The sequence below is a fragment of the Falco punctatus genome (assembly GCF_963210335.1).
Source record: "Falco punctatus genome assembly, chromosome: 4".
Classification (NCBI taxonomy): Eukaryota; Metazoa; Chordata; class Aves; order Falconiformes; family Falconidae; genus Falco; species Falco punctatus.
Window position 1 is genome coordinate 78,605,626 of NC_137583.1, and position 16,815 is coordinate 78,622,440.

At 38.1% G+C, this 16,815-nt stretch overlaps 1 protein-coding gene across 11 annotated transcripts in view; it reads right to left on the bottom strand.

The window, feature by feature from the left end:
• COL28A1 (collagen type XXVIII alpha 1 chain) overlaps positions 1 to 16,815 on the bottom strand; it is an 88,699-nt gene that overhangs the window by 8,269 nt on the left and 63,615 nt on the right. For 10 of the 11 annotated variants that reach the window (XM_080386738.1, XM_080386736.1, XM_080386731.1 and 7 more), the window contains 9 exons: positions 13,539 to 13,613; positions 13,121 to 13,189; positions 10,976 to 11,044; positions 5,934 to 6,002; positions 3,331 to 3,411; positions 3,205 to 3,240; positions 2,975 to 3,011; positions 2,116 to 2,670; positions 755 to 936 (listed from right to left, as the gene is read on the bottom strand). In XM_080386738.1, coding sequence (XP_080242864.1) covers positions 755 to 936; positions 2,116 to 2,670; positions 2,975 to 3,011; positions 3,205 to 3,240; positions 3,331 to 3,411; positions 5,934 to 6,002; positions 10,976 to 11,044; positions 13,121 to 13,189; positions 13,539 to 13,613 — 1,173 coding nt within the window. The remainder of the gene's footprint in view (positions 1 to 754; positions 937 to 2,115; positions 2,671 to 2,974; positions 3,012 to 3,204; positions 3,241 to 3,330; positions 3,412 to 5,933; positions 6,003 to 10,975; positions 11,045 to 13,120; positions 13,190 to 13,538; positions 13,614 to 16,815) is intronic. The other variant, XM_080386732.1, reaches the window with a different exon arrangement.

Here is a 16,815-nt window from a genome sequence, read left to right on the forward strand (position 1 = left end):
TGGGGCAAGCAACACTCAATTTCTATCAGCAGCTATTTTTAGGCAAAGCAATAAAAACACACTAGAGGGTTAGTGCTGATATACCGTAAGAGAGACAAATATCCTACTACAATATTAAGACAGTAGCTGAAAAATACCAAAGACCTAATAGGGAACTGAGGTGATACAGACCTGCAAAAAATATTTACATATTGCATTTAAACTCCACCTGTTCCATCTGTGCTGCAGCACCATGTTGGAGAGCAGAACCCCGATGTGGGGCAAAAGGAATTTAAAGTTGGGAGTACGAAAAGTAACATGAATGAGGACTCCCAGATGTACAGCCCAATGTGGAAAGTAAAACAATATCAAAGTCTTAGTAACACCTAGAAAGTGTGTGATCATGACAAAACTCCTTGCACTAACAATCAGCTTGCATATAAATAAATAAATGCCTTATACACTATGCATCTGCCTCAACAGAGACCTATCTGTAAGATTTCTAACTCACTTCTAAGATGAAGAACTACAAAAAATATGACAACTGTTCACATTTATTGCAACTAAGAAACAGTATTACCTCTTCTGTAAGTTTCTGTTCTCAACACTTAAGTTCACTCTAATGTTAAAAGTTTCGTTCAAATCTTTTGGTCCAGCCAAATGACATGTTATTTGCATATGAAAGACTGGTGAATGATGAAATAAAGACTACTTGATTTCAAATAAAGACACACATCTTTTAAAAACATTTGAGAACTACTATTTAATTACTTACTGGGTAATCAATTCCTTCTGTAGGGAGCATATAAACCTCTGAAGCAGTCTTTTTAGGTAACTGGCTATTAGTATCTTCGCTAGCAATTTCAGATTCCGGACTTGGAGATAAAACATCATCTTTTCTAGTGTAGACTTCAGACATATTGTCACAGATTTTTGTGATCAGTTTATTTTCAAGAGCTGAAAAGATTCAGAAAACGATGACATTTATTCAGGGTAATCAAGAAAAGACCTAATGACCTAAAGACCACAAGGTTTTAGTGCAATATTAATGCTAAATCTTTAGAAGACATCAAAAAGCAAATGAGAAGTAACAAAGTAATGCACTCTCTGAATTATTTGGTTTTAAGGGCCTTTTGTTCTTTTAAGAAGAAATGGATAAAAATACCAAGTTCCTTTTTAAGCAGAAGTCATATCTCAAAAGTGAAGGAAAAAAAACAGAGTGAAAGAAAGAATTTACATATAAGAAGGAACAAGAAAAACTGGGTGACACATTCTACTTACTGCACAAAAAAATTCAGTGACTGGGAACAATTTTATACTGAATGCTGGAACCTGGGTCAGAGCCCGAAGTTGAATCCAGCCTGGGACCAGAACCTTAGCTTGGACTCTTTTCTCATTGTTAATGCCTTAAATCCAGACCTAAATCCATCCATGGGCTCAGCACAGCAAAATAAGTTTAGGCTCAGAAATACACTTTATAAGGCTAGTCTATGGTTAGTCTAGATCAATGTCCTTTTTTTCTAATGGTTCATTATAGATTTCCTCTGGATTTTCTCCTGATTCCAGATGTGGCCACAGGATTTTTTCAAGCCACAGTTTGAAATATACAAGGTACTATCAGAACCCGTTCCCTTGTGTGTTGCTCCACCACTTTTCCACTAGAATCAGGATGAAAGCACAGGTTTACCTACGGCTTTCAGAAAAAAATCCTAAAAAAGTGCTTGTCAGAGATGGTGGAGGGACTCCAAGACTGACAAGAGCCACACGAAATAGAGTGAGACAGACAGAGGTGTTGTGTCAAGGAGGAAGGAAATCTTGCCGCTCTGGGATGAAACCATGGCCAAGCAAAAAGGACTGCAAGGGAAGGCTGATGCAAGCTCTCACAAGAGAGGCGAGCCCCGAAGAAGGCCTCAGCTCAGAAAACTGATGTTCATTGTGGCTTATTGTTACTGCAAGAGGTAAAAAATTGGCAAAAGTTTCATGTGGCCAAAGAGGAAGAGAAACAGAAGAAAGAGCCACATCCAAAAGGGACACGCAAGCTTCCATTCAGCAGGCTGCCTTGCCTTGCTATGGGAAAAGCCAAACTCTTTTACATGCTTATTTCAGGTTTCCTCTTACTAAAATAGTTTCTTTTACCTGAAAGTGTCATGAAGTCATCTATCTGGTAAACATGCTCTTCATCAGGGTCTGTTGCAATGAGCTTCATTTCTTTCAGAAAATCATCATAATGAGGATCAGTCCTTTGAACAATCCCAATGACAAATATCTCAATATCTGTAGCATGGGCCTCTCTTACTACAGCATTCAGTTGTACTTTATCACGAGTGTCTGCTTGTCCATCTGTTACTACAACGGCCACTTTTCTTACTGCCGGGCGTGCTGCCTGAAATAACTGAATGGCTTCTTGCATAGCAGAGGCTGTGTACGTGCCTTCTCCTAAGTAGGGCATTTTATCAACAGCTGATTTCAGGTACTCTTTGGTTGTGTATTGCTTCAGAGAAGACACCAACTCCACTTTGTGGCTGAAGTTGATAACGCCAATGCGGGTCGTAGCATGGTTGGCCAGTACCTTGTCAATGACTGTTTTCATAAAGGTTTTGATAATATTGAAGTTTTCTGGTCCAACACTTTCTGAACTGTCAATGACAAATACTAGTTCCAGAGGTGTTACTCTACATCTGATACCACAACCTAGAAGAATAACCATTTTAGACATTTTGTGAGAAGCCACCTTCATAAAAATGAATTGAATTCATATATCAGATTTGAAGTCAGTTAAAGCTCAATTAATGAATTCATTTATAGTTACTGATACTGATACATAGAAACAGAGCTGGACCAAATTACTTCCAGTATAGCTCTGGCAACATAGTGAGCATTGTTTTCACATTAATGATATCCTTACACATGAACAGGCAGAGGACAGATCCATTCAGTCAATATACATTCAGTGTGTTTTATTAGAACTACATCTTTTCCATACTGGAATGCTTACCACATATTTCGTTGATAAGTCTGATAACTTCTTCTCTCTGAAAAGGAGTATTAATTAATTTGCTGTGTGTTCTAGTTTTAAGAACGCTGAAATTATTTATTTATTTATTTTTAAAAATGCAAGCAATGCAATGCCCCATAAACTACCTTGTATAACGTCACTCACATAACCTTTAAATATTTTCCCAAAATAAACTCCTATGTTTTAAAGTAACTCATTCACGTACTTACCGAAAGACCAGGTTCACCCTTTCTTCCCCAAATTCCCTGAAAAAATGTAGAGTATGATAATTAACAAAAGCCAAATTTGTCTAATTTCCATTGTGCAAAATTAAGTAATAAGAAAATGTGTTTTACCTTTGGTCCTGGGGGTCCTGGGTCTCCAATCTCTCCTTTGGCACCTTTGCTCCCTGGATCACCTTTATCTCCATAGTCTCCCTAGTTTAAAACAACCATATTAAACAGTCAGTAACTCCAGTTTTGTTGACAGAGCTGGAGTTACGGTTCAATGAGTTTTTAAGATATATTTTCTGCTGGTGTTTTGGGGTTTTTTTTGGTTGTGGTTTTTTTTTTTTTTTTTGTATGTGTGTGTGTGTATGGTTTATTTTGAATGTATTATGAATGTATCTGAAAGCAGGCTCTCAGAGAAAGTAAGATGGGCAGTAAGAAGATCTTTAAGATATTTCTATGAAAAATGACCTTAATTCAGGAGTGAGGGCTAAAGACATCTTTATGCAAATGTCAGCAGTATATGATTTTTTACTCTTCTTTGATTTTCTTGGACTCTGAACCAGTATTTATAGTAGATGTTAATTCAGACCTATGGAGAGACGTAACTGCCTCAGATCAGCCAAGGTACTGAAAGTCACACCAGCTTTGTATAGAACTCATATGAAAAACTGGGAGCTTGCAAAGAACAAAGGAAAAGGCATGCTTGGAAAACACATAGTTTCACATTTACAAGAAATTCTGCATTTTTTTCCTCAAGTGACTAGACCTTTTGATTTCCAAAAAGATAAATGGTTCAACATTATGGTATTTCAAGAGATATTTTCACATAAAATGCAGGTATGAAACATATTATCAAAAGATTCAGGTTCTAAATTAGACACTTCTTCAAGAAGGAGATTGTGCAGGACAGTTTTTTACTTCTCTCTGGAAATTACTGACCACCTTACATTTCACTTGAAACTTTAAAGCTTAGACATTTATCTAGATTACTGTCCATTTTAATATTGTTCGTCATAACCCAGCCAATGGAATCACACAGATACTGCCTGTGCTACAGCATTCGCCGTGGTGATTGCTGTCAATTTTAAGGAAACCTTTTGACTCTCTCAGTCTGATTCTGACCTGATTCGAACTGGCATAAAGCTGAAAATGGTACACAGATCCTCCACAGTGTTAAGAAAACCAGGCTCCACTAAGTGAGCTCTTGGAAGAAAGTTTCTATACCATTTCACAAAATCAAAATATTCAGCAAGATATTACTTTCCATTACTTGTCCACAAATTGCATCTAACCTCATTGGAGTTAATGTCGGCATAAGGGAGAGCAAATATGATCTACTGACTGCAGTGGTACTGCTACTCTCTTACACACAAATACACTAAAAGCTGATCTCTTAGGTATTTGGCACTTACATGAAATTCCTACTGAACTAAATCATTCCTTTTCATGTGTGACAAGTCTGCTATATTAATAGCAATCAGAAACATTGTGAGTATTTGAAGAGATTTACCCTGGGTCACAAAGATTAGTCAAGATACAAGATGAATATAAAGAATAGTGAAAATACTGCTGTTATTATTATAGTATGTAGCATTTGGCATCTGAGAGAAAACAGAATTAGGAGGCAGAAATTTGAATCTGTGTGAAAGAGCTTGATACTCGCTACTGTAGAAAAACTCCAAGCTGCAGTAGCTTGAATAATACAGAAGTCTGAGGAAGTGCTATATAATAATGTGAGCTAGCATAGACCATAGTACCATGAACATGGTTAGTGCAGGCAACAAATACCTGGGGTTCTGAATGGGTACTGCCTGCTTCAGGTGACTGCAGAGGGGGCTGAACTTTTGTTTGGGTAGCTTAAAGTTAGGGAGCCTGATCACCTCTGCTCTCCCATGAAGACTGTTATGGTTTTTTGCTCAGGCTTTCCAGACAGAGCCTTCACAATAAATTCAGTATTTCAGCTGTGTTGTCATTATTGCAGAGGGCTGCCCAGCTGGCCCAGGCGTATGCTGTGAATTAAAGGTGGTGTACCACATCACGCATTTACATCAACGCACATTCTGCCTGGGCACACTTTCTTTCTCACTTGTGTATGCATATAGTTGGTCTGCACATCACCCACACTGACCATGAGCCTTGGTTTCCTTTGGTTAGGCTGCTCCCATCAGAAGCTGCACAGCTGAAAATCACTAATAGCCAAAGTATTTAAATTTTCTTTGTGCAAAATTTGTTAGATAGGAATAAGTACTTGTAGGAAATTCTTAAAATTTTTATATCAACAAGGAAGCTGTTCAGTAAAGAAAGACTGAAGCTTGGGCTTCAATTGTTGTAAGAACATCCCACACAAAATAAATAAAACAACCCCCTTAAAAGATATTAGTCAAAAACCAATTCTTTTTTTTTTTTCCAAAGCCTGACAAAAGAAGAAATGTTTTGTAATACCTGAAAATGTCTAAGATAACTGAATACAAGATAAATGAATACATAATTTGACTAATACTATTCTCCTGCTAACAGGTATGACCTCATTCTAGATCCTACTTCAGAGTCTGGTCCCCAATGACCATTAGGATTTTCACAGGCTTCAAAGCTGACAACACATAGTAGGCACTTACCTTGCTAGCTATACAAGGCAAAGCCTTTGCCTTCTATTTATCTTCAAAGAACTGTCACAAATAACTAAGGAAGAAAAAATTACCTTTTTTCTTTACCGCAAACCCAGGATTTACCTTTGGTCCAGGAAGGCCAATTCCTATTGATCCCTTCAGTCCAGGAAAACCTCTATTGCCTTTTTCTCCCTGAACAGAACATGGTAAGTAAGTTTAACTGAAAATTAAAGTAAAATCTGTGCTGTATCTATTAACTTTGTAACATTCTGCATTATAGAGAAAGCCAGATATTTGTATTATGCAATGAAACAAAGAATTTTCACTACAGAAGTGGTCTGAAGCTAGAGAAAGAAGCACATGGGTACGATTCAAAACACACATGAAGCCATTCGAAAGTAAATAATGAAGAATTTATTCCTGATTAAATGAAATATTGTCATTTCACCGAAACAGATGAAGGACAAAAGCAATCTCACTGAGGCTCAATTATCCATCCAGTCTACAAGCAGTAAAATGAGGTCCAACATAAAAGTTCTCTAGAAATACACACCCCGAATCTCTGCAGGGCTGACTTCATTTTTCTGATCTTAAGTAAATAAAAAGACATCTCTGCTTTTCAAGATGCAGTGAGCAGAACATCTTTCTGCTGAGACTTCAAAAGTATCAGTCCAGCTACAAAGTTTAAGTTTGTTTACAATGATTGTTACAGATGGCCTGTGGCATGCACACAGAGTTGCAAAGCATGTTCATGCTAGCAGTGTGGGCATAAAACATGTCATAAAATATGGCCGTTATAAAATATGTGCAGAAAATCCTTCACAGCATCTGGCTTCCAGAAACTTTCCTACTTTATTTAGTAGGGTAACACAAATATTTTTTTCAGATCAACTGCTATATACATCTTAAACACAGCTAGAGGTGATTATATACCTGGGTACATAAACGCTTCACTATAATTCACATTACATACATAATTCACATAACAGCAGTGCCTGGTGCAGATACCAAAACCAGAGAATGTCAATGAGATCAGGAGTAGTCATCACCTGTACCAACCCTAGCCTATGAGATGCAAGCAGAAGGTTAGTTAGTTTTATTTTTCAGTCCAGAGCTCTCAGACTGTCTCACTAAAGCATCTTTTGCTAATACTTGTATAGCTGCCCACAAATGGGCCTAAAGGGGTTATATTGCTCATGATGGACAGAGAAATACAAAAATGTTTCCAAATTTATCAAGACTCCAACCTTCACCAAAGGCACGCAAATGCAGAAGGACTGACCACTGACCATTCCTGCTGTGTTGGATAGGGGCTTGGGGATTTCTGCAGGCAGAGCAGCAGCTGCAGAGTGCACAGCCAAGTCAGCCTTCTCTTGTACTCAAGGCTCCTGACTCCCATGAGCTGGGAGTTCACCAGGAGTTAAGACACTGAAATGCAGCTCCTAGAAGAGGCAATATACTATGAGTCATAGTCCATGGATGGTTTTTCCTGTCCAAATTCCACATTTGACTCAGCTCCTGCTGAGATGGGAGCTTCCCTTGCACACGGGAGCATTGTGGTCTTGCCCCGTGCTAGGCAAAGGCACCTACTGCACTCCACCGCTCACGTCTCCCCTGGAGCACTTTACAGCCCTGACCTGTGGGACCCTCTTGGTCCACTAGCTCAAACTTGAGAAGCTAGAATGCTCTGCTCTTCATGGGGGCTGCCTATCACTGACCTGCTAACTGGCAGCCTCTTGCATCTGTAAGCAGAACTTCTCCCCTTTCCCTCTCCCCAATTTCTTACAGCAGCAAGAACTCAGATACTGTTACGTAGATGCTGGAGACTGGAAAAGAAACTGTGATGCACCAAATTAGATAGCTGATCCAGTAGGGGAAAAAAAAAATTCCTGCAAATTCCTAAGGCAGTGGGATGTTCAAGGCAATTTATTTTGCACTGTTGTAGGAACACACAGTGACTACTCAATCTGATTTACTTTAAGTCACTTTTTAGCAGGATCATGCTTTCTGTATCCTTCATGCAGGTTATTAATGCAAATGGCTTTTAAACATAGTGAAACAGTGCACCAGCTTGCTTAAACGCTTGCTGTCCAGCCCTGGGACTGAGCATTCTGCTTGACTAGGGTCGTCATACAGCTTCCTGAAAACACCTTTGCAGATCTGCAGAACACATATATATGAGTCAGAATTTGAATATGCTGTGTATTCCAGTGGTCCTTCACTAATAATAAATGTCAGCTCTGACAAAACTACAGATTTATTGCTGCCATTTGTTACAGCCCATTTGACATTGTTAGGATGGTGTTCAGGCAATGAAAACTGAATGAGACCTACTGTTCTAAAAAAACTCATACTTGTACAGTTGACATTTCTCACAGGCACACACGTGAGTTTCATCCTTTAAAACATGAACTGCAGAATCAAAATTCTGCTTCCTCTACTTGTGCAATCAATCAACATTAGAAGGATTTATCACAGATACCATAACTGAACATTTAGTAAAAACCAAGAAGTATGCTGTATTAATTTAAAAATATTTACTGCTTTGCCAGTTCAATCCATGTACATAATTAAATTCAAACTTGACTATCAGTCCTATCATAAAAAACAAAGTGGTATGCATGTAAAAATGCAGACCCTTGGATCCCTGCCCCTAACATCCTCCTAGATTACTGATCAATAAGGAGAATTCTATGTAAAAATGTCATTCTGTGAACCGAGTGCAGATCTGAGAATGTCTAGACCGTGGTTTTGAAAGGAAACCAAGCATAAAAAAGACCTGTGACTGTAACTATCAACATAAATTTACTCTAAAACCATCTCATTTTTGACATTCCATTCTTACCATACGCAGACTGAGCTCTATGTGTGTGTGTATATATATATATATATATAAATAAAATACTTGCAGTGATAATGATAGTATAAATGCAGGAGTATAGTAGCTTTAACCTGATGAAGAGTGGCCAAAAAGAATGAAGCTTGATGTGGCCTTGAAGAGATAGATAGAAGCTCAACAAGCATTAGCATATGGAGGAAACAGGTACTACAGGAGCAAGACAACTGCCAAAGTTGTTCAGAAAGAAGTTGAACCTAATAAATATATAAAACCAATCATAATTTTAAAAAGCGATTGTTAAAGGAAGAAAATTTAAATGAGAAGACTGCATCTACACAACTTGTGGAATGCTGTAGAAACAACATCAGCTGAGTTTGTTCCACCACATCATTATGGTTTTGGTTTCAAAGCCAAAGACCTTCCATAGCCAGAGCACACGTTACTTTCCTACATCCCTAAATTCCACGCCCTTACATTACAAACATGCCTTTGACAGTGTGTGTTAGTGGATCGTGTTCTTCCACTGGAAAACTTCCATGATGAAACTGAGCTCTCTGCACTTCTAAAACATGCTTTTGATATATATTCATAGCAGTGCCAACATACCATTCAAAACTCAGTATCTATATAGAGATAGATAGATAGATGTATATGCATGTACACACTGAGCATACTTTCAACAACCTTTATTATTTTTAAGGAACAGAAAAAATAGTATGTAATCTGTATATTTTTTCATGTATCATCAGATGCATTTGATTGCTGAAACATTTCTGTTGAGAATGAAAATTGTGCTTTTATAAATAACCCCACATACCCATAGAACTAACAAAGACATATCCCAAGTATTAGATTCTGAAAACACATCAGAAATGTCTGTTAAAGCCAGGAAAGAAACAGTCTTCTGACACCATAAAGCCATACAGAGATGGCAGAAGTTCTTCTATTTTCCACAAGAATAGAGAAAAGAGCCTTCATAGATGCAGCAAAAAAAAAGGACAAAGATAAAAGAAAGCAACAAGTTCCTTATGCCCTCACATTAAAATATGTAATAGCTTTGTGGTTACTGATGAAAATGAATATAGAAGAAAACTGCAAACAGATCAGAACCAAAAGTCTAGACAGTCATGACTCTAACTTTGTAGAGATCTCTGTCTACGCAAGTCCTGAGATGAGATAAATCAGATTTCTGTTAGTGTGTTATACAATAAGGAGAAAAGAAAGAACACAGTAAAGTATGTTTTTATGTGTGAAACACCTCACAGTGAAAAAAGGAAGAGCTCTCTGCAGTATAGAAAGGTAAACTATCGAACATGAATATAAAAATAGAAGACATTGAAGCTGGAATCAGAGCAAGTACCGAGCAAAATAAATTGAGAAGGAATTGGTGCTTTTCTGCTAAAGCTTGTATGAAGCAATTCCACACTGAACTAAAGCAAGTTCTCCTCTGAAACATTTTGCCAACAAGGTACATTTCAATGATTTTTTTGTTTCAGCATGTCACTATTTTCCCATGAAAACCTATTTTGTCAATGAACTCCCTGGTGGTTTTAGTGTCTAAACTAACCACCTTATAGAGACCTCCTTCAAACCCAGCCCAAACAATGCCCCTCTTACTGAATCACTGGTGGTTTAATAACCCAGAGTAGGAGAGCTGAGCACAATCCTCCTGATCCATGGAAACAGTCAATTACATGCCTGACTTTAAGCACACTGGTTTAAGAGAAATGGGAGAAACTTAGGTTGTTCTCTACTAAAACCTCCAGTTTTAATAATTTTCTTCTACACATTTACGACAAGGCTATTTATTAACTTTGAATGTTCAGAATATATTACCATGTTTGTCTTTCTCCTTACAAGGAGAGAAGCTGTGGTTATGGCTGGGACTGGGTGAGAAAAAACCTGATGAGTATGTGGGAGACTGGCTAATTTCTTTCATATTCCTGAACGTGTTATTTGACTTATTTTGATATGTTAGATCTCTGTTACTGTCTTTTACAAGGGCATCCACAGAAAACCCTGGCGTTTTCTTTGGAGTGTACTTTAAATCTAGGTAAATCAGTAAGATGCAGCAGACACAAGATGCTTTTTTCCAGGTTAAATGTATTTGTAATGACAAGAATAATAGGACAGTGATCAGATGCCACCAATACTGACAACTCAACAGTTAAAGTAAACATTATGTACCTTATGAACAAGAAACTTAAGTATACAATTAATATTTGCAGAAGTTCACTGACTCAGTGGCAAAGAGAAAAACAATGAACCTCCTTTAAGAGACAGTTTTGAGAAGAAACTGGACAGGTATCATATTAAACTGGATTACCTTTTCTCCTTGTATGCTGTCACCAGGGGGGCCACGTGGACCAGGCAAACCCTTCTGTCCCATAACACCCTGTAAGAGTCAGTGGGGAAAAAAAAAAAGAAGAATTAAAAGGTAAACTCTACTCCTGGTAACACTAAGGAAGTCATCTCAAAGTCACTGCAAGCAAAAAGTAAAGCCACATCAAAGATTCTAGTTCTGATTCTTCTTTGGTTTATAGTTTCTCACTGTGGGCCTTGGTAATTATCCTTGGTAAATTCCCACAAAAGCAAAGGAACAATTAAGCTGAAAATAATTAAAGAATAAAATCTGCCCATAACACAGTGTGGTATCTACCCCAGTTTTTCTCGCGTAGAAACCAACAGAGATCACCTTTACACAAAGCTTGGTGCAATCAGTCCCCACAAGGGAGGTACAAAGGACCGCAGCAATGAAACCCAGCGTGAGTAAATCTGCCAGGCATGTCAGCTAGTTCTTGTGCACCACGCATATATGCCGAGCCCCTGTGGCACCACAGTCTCTGGGAGCACCAGTCATTCAGAAAAGCCTAAGTGGTGGAGGAAGACAGAGAAGCCAAAGCAGCACCTGCTGATTTGTACCGATACAGTCAAAGCCAGGTAAAGCCTTTGTGCTTCGGAGGCACGCTAATCTAACATTGCAAAGTGACAAAGGGAGGTATAGCCCTTTGATGGCATCGGAATCAAATGTTTGCTTTTCCTTTTTTTTTATTTTTAGTTGAAAAAAGCTTTTGAAATTTGACCAAGCTTCATAAAAAGTTTCTGTAGAGTTCAGGTTGGACTTTTGATTACTGTCTTATAATAAATAATCACCATGCTCCAATACAGTAGGTAGAATTCATTCAGTGGTTTATATTTACCTACATTTTGTGTATGTTGAATATTTAGGCAGAAGTATATCAAAACTATTGATCATCATTAAATAGAAATATATACTCCAAATATTTGACTTCTAGATGTTAATGATATTTCAAAAGTCATCATTCTCATCTGTGTAGGCAAAAAATTTGCTACAAATTTGAAAGAATCTCTTGTGAAAGATATTGTTAATCTAGATATTTATAAGCAGGGGTTCACACAAAACAGTGTGCTAAGTAGCTTATCTCAAGAACTAGATGCTACAAGCAGGTTCTTTCCTTTGAAAACAAAATACTGTCTCCCCACAGAGAACGCATTTTCCATTCTCAAAGGCTTTGTGGAAGCAGCACATATTGTCACAAATTTGTGGGATTTTGACACTCAGTCTAAACCTACTTTTTTTAAAAGACTGTGTCTGCATGATTTGCCAAGGTACTGAAATTGCTGCAGCTTTCAGAAAGCAAGCCAAGTCAGACATACACCCTGAGAAAACATTCATGCTCTGTCGCTCATTGCATTTCTGTAACAGGTTGGTAATAGCAATGTTTCTCCATTCAGATACAAGTTTATTCAAAATGGTAGTGGAGATCTCTGTTAATCTTCGCTAAGAAAATCACAGAAAAAGTTACAAAGATATATATATTTTTAACTTAAAGTGGAGAAATTTACATGTTTCTCCTCATTGTCTTTGTACAAATAATTGATGGATACACCTATAATAAAGACATCCAGTCATACATTGAATTTCTTTTCTTACTAGTATGTCTTTTTTGAATTATAAATCACTTTAGTGGAGGGAGGAAAAAATTGCCAAGATTTTGATTGCTGGCTGCTTATAGAATTAACTGTTTGTTTTCACGCTTCTTTCCTCATGATTTTACTAATGAAATTAATCAGATACAATTTAATTAAGCAAAAATTGCAAACAAAAATTCACATTTAATGTATTTTCCACCACAAAAGAATCTTGGAAACAGAATAGATACAAGCAGAAGAAATGCATTATTTAAGTAATTTATCAGCCTGATAGTTCTGTTCAATTTCCAGCTGTAATCATAAAGTTTAGCTGCAAATGCAATTTCCATCCAGTTAGTACTCCTTCCTAATCCGGTTGGTAGAAGTGGATGGTCAGTGCCCATGTTTATATGCTTGATTTCTCCTGCACTTGCACCAATGTAAATCAACAACTGATGAAGAAATTTGGTGTCTGAGAGATTGCTCTGGCAGCCAGCATCACAAAAGCACAAAAGCTTCAACACAGCATTGTACCAACCTTTGGACCAACTGTTCCAATTCCTCGTGGCCCTGGGGGCCCAGGATAGCCTGTCATTCCATGGTCTCCCTGTAAAGAGTCACAGAAATGTCAGTAATTTATCACCTATTAACTGTTATATCTTTCATCCACTTATAAAGCAGTCAGTCTACCAGTGAGCTTAAAAACCAAAACAAATATTACATACACAAACAGTTGCTTTTTAGAGAAATATATATATTAAAAAAAAAAAAAAAAGCCCAAAATGCAGGCACCCACATTATTTAAGCTCTAGGAAAAGATCATTATTCCCCAAGCAACGGTCCACGTGATCAAAATCACCAACAGAGTTAGGACTCTAATTTGCAAACTTTTCAGCTACAGAAGAAAAAGAACAGCAAACAACACCGTTTTTCAATCACATGCTGCAGAGGCTTACCAGGATGGACAGGGAGCTTACTAGTGGGACACAACAGTGATCATGCTCTTTGCTGATACTGTGCTTGTTCTGAAACTAGAGATATTTAATTTCCAGAACTGCCAAACTAATGTGTTTATGAAAACTAAATGAATTTTAATAGAATTGATATAGAAGAACAAAAAGAATAGATCCTTCTTTGTTTCCTTAAAAAGCCCTGATGTATGTATGTTTATCTTGATTTCTTAAGGAAATGAGGCTTAAGTGATACTCTGCCTGTGATTTCATCTGTCTGTGTTAGCCCTCTTTTTTGTCCACATATATTTTGAACTCATCAGTTGATTTCAGCCAAATTCATCAGAAGCGTAGAGGCCTCAAGCTTACTCATTTTCAACAGTTTTGGTGATAACTGGAGGCCGAGTTAAGAAAACAGATTCAACTTATGCTTTTAGTGGGGGGAAAAAAAACCCAGAGGGGGCTCACCCCCTAACCAGGGGGCAGATGGAGGGCAGCAGCTGCCTGGGGGGAACGCAGGTAATGCTGAGCCCAGCGCTGCCCCTCGTGCTGTAGGTAAGCCCAGTGAAGGAGATGGGGGTCCGGGGATGTTACTGGTAAGGGGAAGGCACAGGAACATAAGAACATAAGAGGCAGTTTTGTTTCCCTCAGTCCATAACTGTACAAAGGAAGGAACAGGCACACATTCAGCCCATGATCACTAGAAAACTCCCATCAGTTTGAAAAGAAAAAAGAAACCTAGAACTGATAAGGTATAGGTGCAGAAAATTCTGCATCAGGTTTAGCAAATGTCCCTAAACCTGTGCCTGTGCATGCAGGCGCAAAAGAAAAAAATGTTCTGATATCATCCAATAATATTAATAACAGAGCCAAGAAGAAATTGTACTTCTTGACAAAATAAAAAACTTCATTCTAAAAACTCTTTGTTGTACTTGTTTTTGTACTCGGAAAAGCTCTAGAAATAGCTGTGCCTGCAGAGGGAGCATTCTAACTAGGAGAGAGGCACAAGGCTGAATCACACAAATCAACCTAACACTCGGGTTGTGGCAGCTGAAAAGAAACAACACATCAAACTGATTAAAAAAGGAAAGAAACAAAAGTACACAATCCTTTACTGACTTCCCTTACTTTCCTGGAGGAATGCATGCAGTCATTGTAGTGACTGCTTTTAGGCGAAATGCCCAAGGTTCAATCTCTAGCAAGAGATCACTCCAATTTGTGCTTTTTTTTTTTTTTTTTGGCTATGATACTCACATGCAAAGTCCTGACATATGTGCTATTTATGCAAATATATTAGGGCCCAAACTATGCTCAGGTTTGACGGATTTGGAGAGGTGGGAACTCTGAATCCAAAGGCTAAGGCTTAGATTGAGCTTATAATGCTTTCCTTCTCGATGATGCAACATGCAGCTTCTGAATTTATTTTCAGTTCCTCTTTCTTCCAAAGCACTGGAGGCTGGCCGATTTGAGTCGGGACACAGGCATGGTACATGGATGCTCTTAGCTTTAAATTAGTGTGTCAAGCTGATTGGGTTAAACTGATTGCCATGTTCAGTCAGGAGGAAATTTCTCACTCAGATTTGATAAGAAGGGAGTTGGTTTTGTCTAGTCTGGTTTGGAGAAGGGAACTAAAGAGCGAGCTACTCTCTTTAGTAGTGTTGTTCTTCTTCAGATGACCTAAGGCTTTTATATCACACCTTCCCTGCTAATGCAAAGAGCCAAGATATCGGCAACGGTGTTGAATTTTCTGCCATTCCACCCCTCCAAAATTCTAGCTATAAACTCTTAAAGATTACAATCTTAAGTGCTTAAAGATTGCAGCACTTAAGGCTGGTACACGGTGCTGGGAAATGCCCCTCTGCAGTGGGATGAATAGTAGATATTCCTGATCTTTTAAAGCATGCCTTGTTTCTCAATTCCTGCTGCAACGCATTTTCTTACAATTAGCTTGAGATTGTCATATTACTAGGAAATACTGGGAGTTTGGGCAAATGTAGTCCTCTACCTATTTAGTAACATCTATTATCAAAGGAATAATTATTGGTCCTCAATGTCCCTGCAAATCATAACATAACCTTAACCTGTTTGTAGGAGAACTCTTCATGAGCAGAAGTTGCACAGAGCAGCTAAAGCTTTCCCTGCCCCAGCCTTCCTCTGAAACTTGCCAGAGGTGACAGAGCTAAGAGTCGAATATACAGATAAGACTTTACGTTATAAGGTTTTTTAGGAGATCCTGGGCTGCTGTGGCCTGTGAAACAGCCTGTAACCTGCTGTGATGGAAGCTGAATGGGAGGTTACCAAATAAGTAAATGATTCCTTATGGTCCAGTATCCAATATACCTACAACCTGCTTTTGGACCAGCCCTGACCAAAAAGAGCGTAAGGGTGACTTGAAGTCATCTGCCTCTTCCTCCCCTGGGTAACACATTCTTACACAGGGTCGTTGCAGGTGAAGGATTGAATTTTAGCCTCACATGCTTAGTTAATACCAGATGTCTCACCAAAAAGCTCTTTTGTAGAGCTTTATAGTAATCCTTAAAGTTTCTGTATTTCTTGGCTTAGAGACAAAGACTTTTATTTTGCTTTATGAGTTGCAAAGTGGAGCAGTTCTTTTTTCTAAGGTGCGACACTAAACTGTCCTCCAGGGAATTCATTTCAAGAAGGATTAGTACTGTTCTTTGATGAGGTCTAATTTATTTCCTGTATTGTGCTTGTAGACAAGGTTGTCACCATCAGCAAAACAGTGAACTAGAAAAACACCACTGAAACAAGAAATAAAAAGCTGAGTCAAGACAGTGTAAAGTATGGTATCCCAATGTCTACTCTGTACCATTTGTTCAAGAAAATTCATTAAATGACCTCATGGTCACCTGAAAAATAAATCTTGGCTTCCAAATATATACACCTCATTTACTGTGAAGCATGTGTATTTGATACTGAAACACACAACAGACACTGCAAAACTCTTTAGTGACAACTAATGGATATAATGGTATTTATAAGAAGAATATATTTTTAAAAAGGGCACTGCATCTTTACTTTCCACATTTTAGTTAAAATAGACAGGGCCCAAGCTGCAAAAGTTGTTTATATTGCAACTGGATCCAGCCCAAATGTTCATGCACTAGGGACTATGCTAAGGGTTTTAACAATCCTTCCTCTCTCCAGTTACTGAGAACGAAGCTTGCTTTATTTCTAGTGCTGGGCTCTTGCTCTTGAATGTCTGTAACCCACCCCCTTGCTGGCAACAGTGCTTTTAAATAAATTTTTTTATTATATTCTG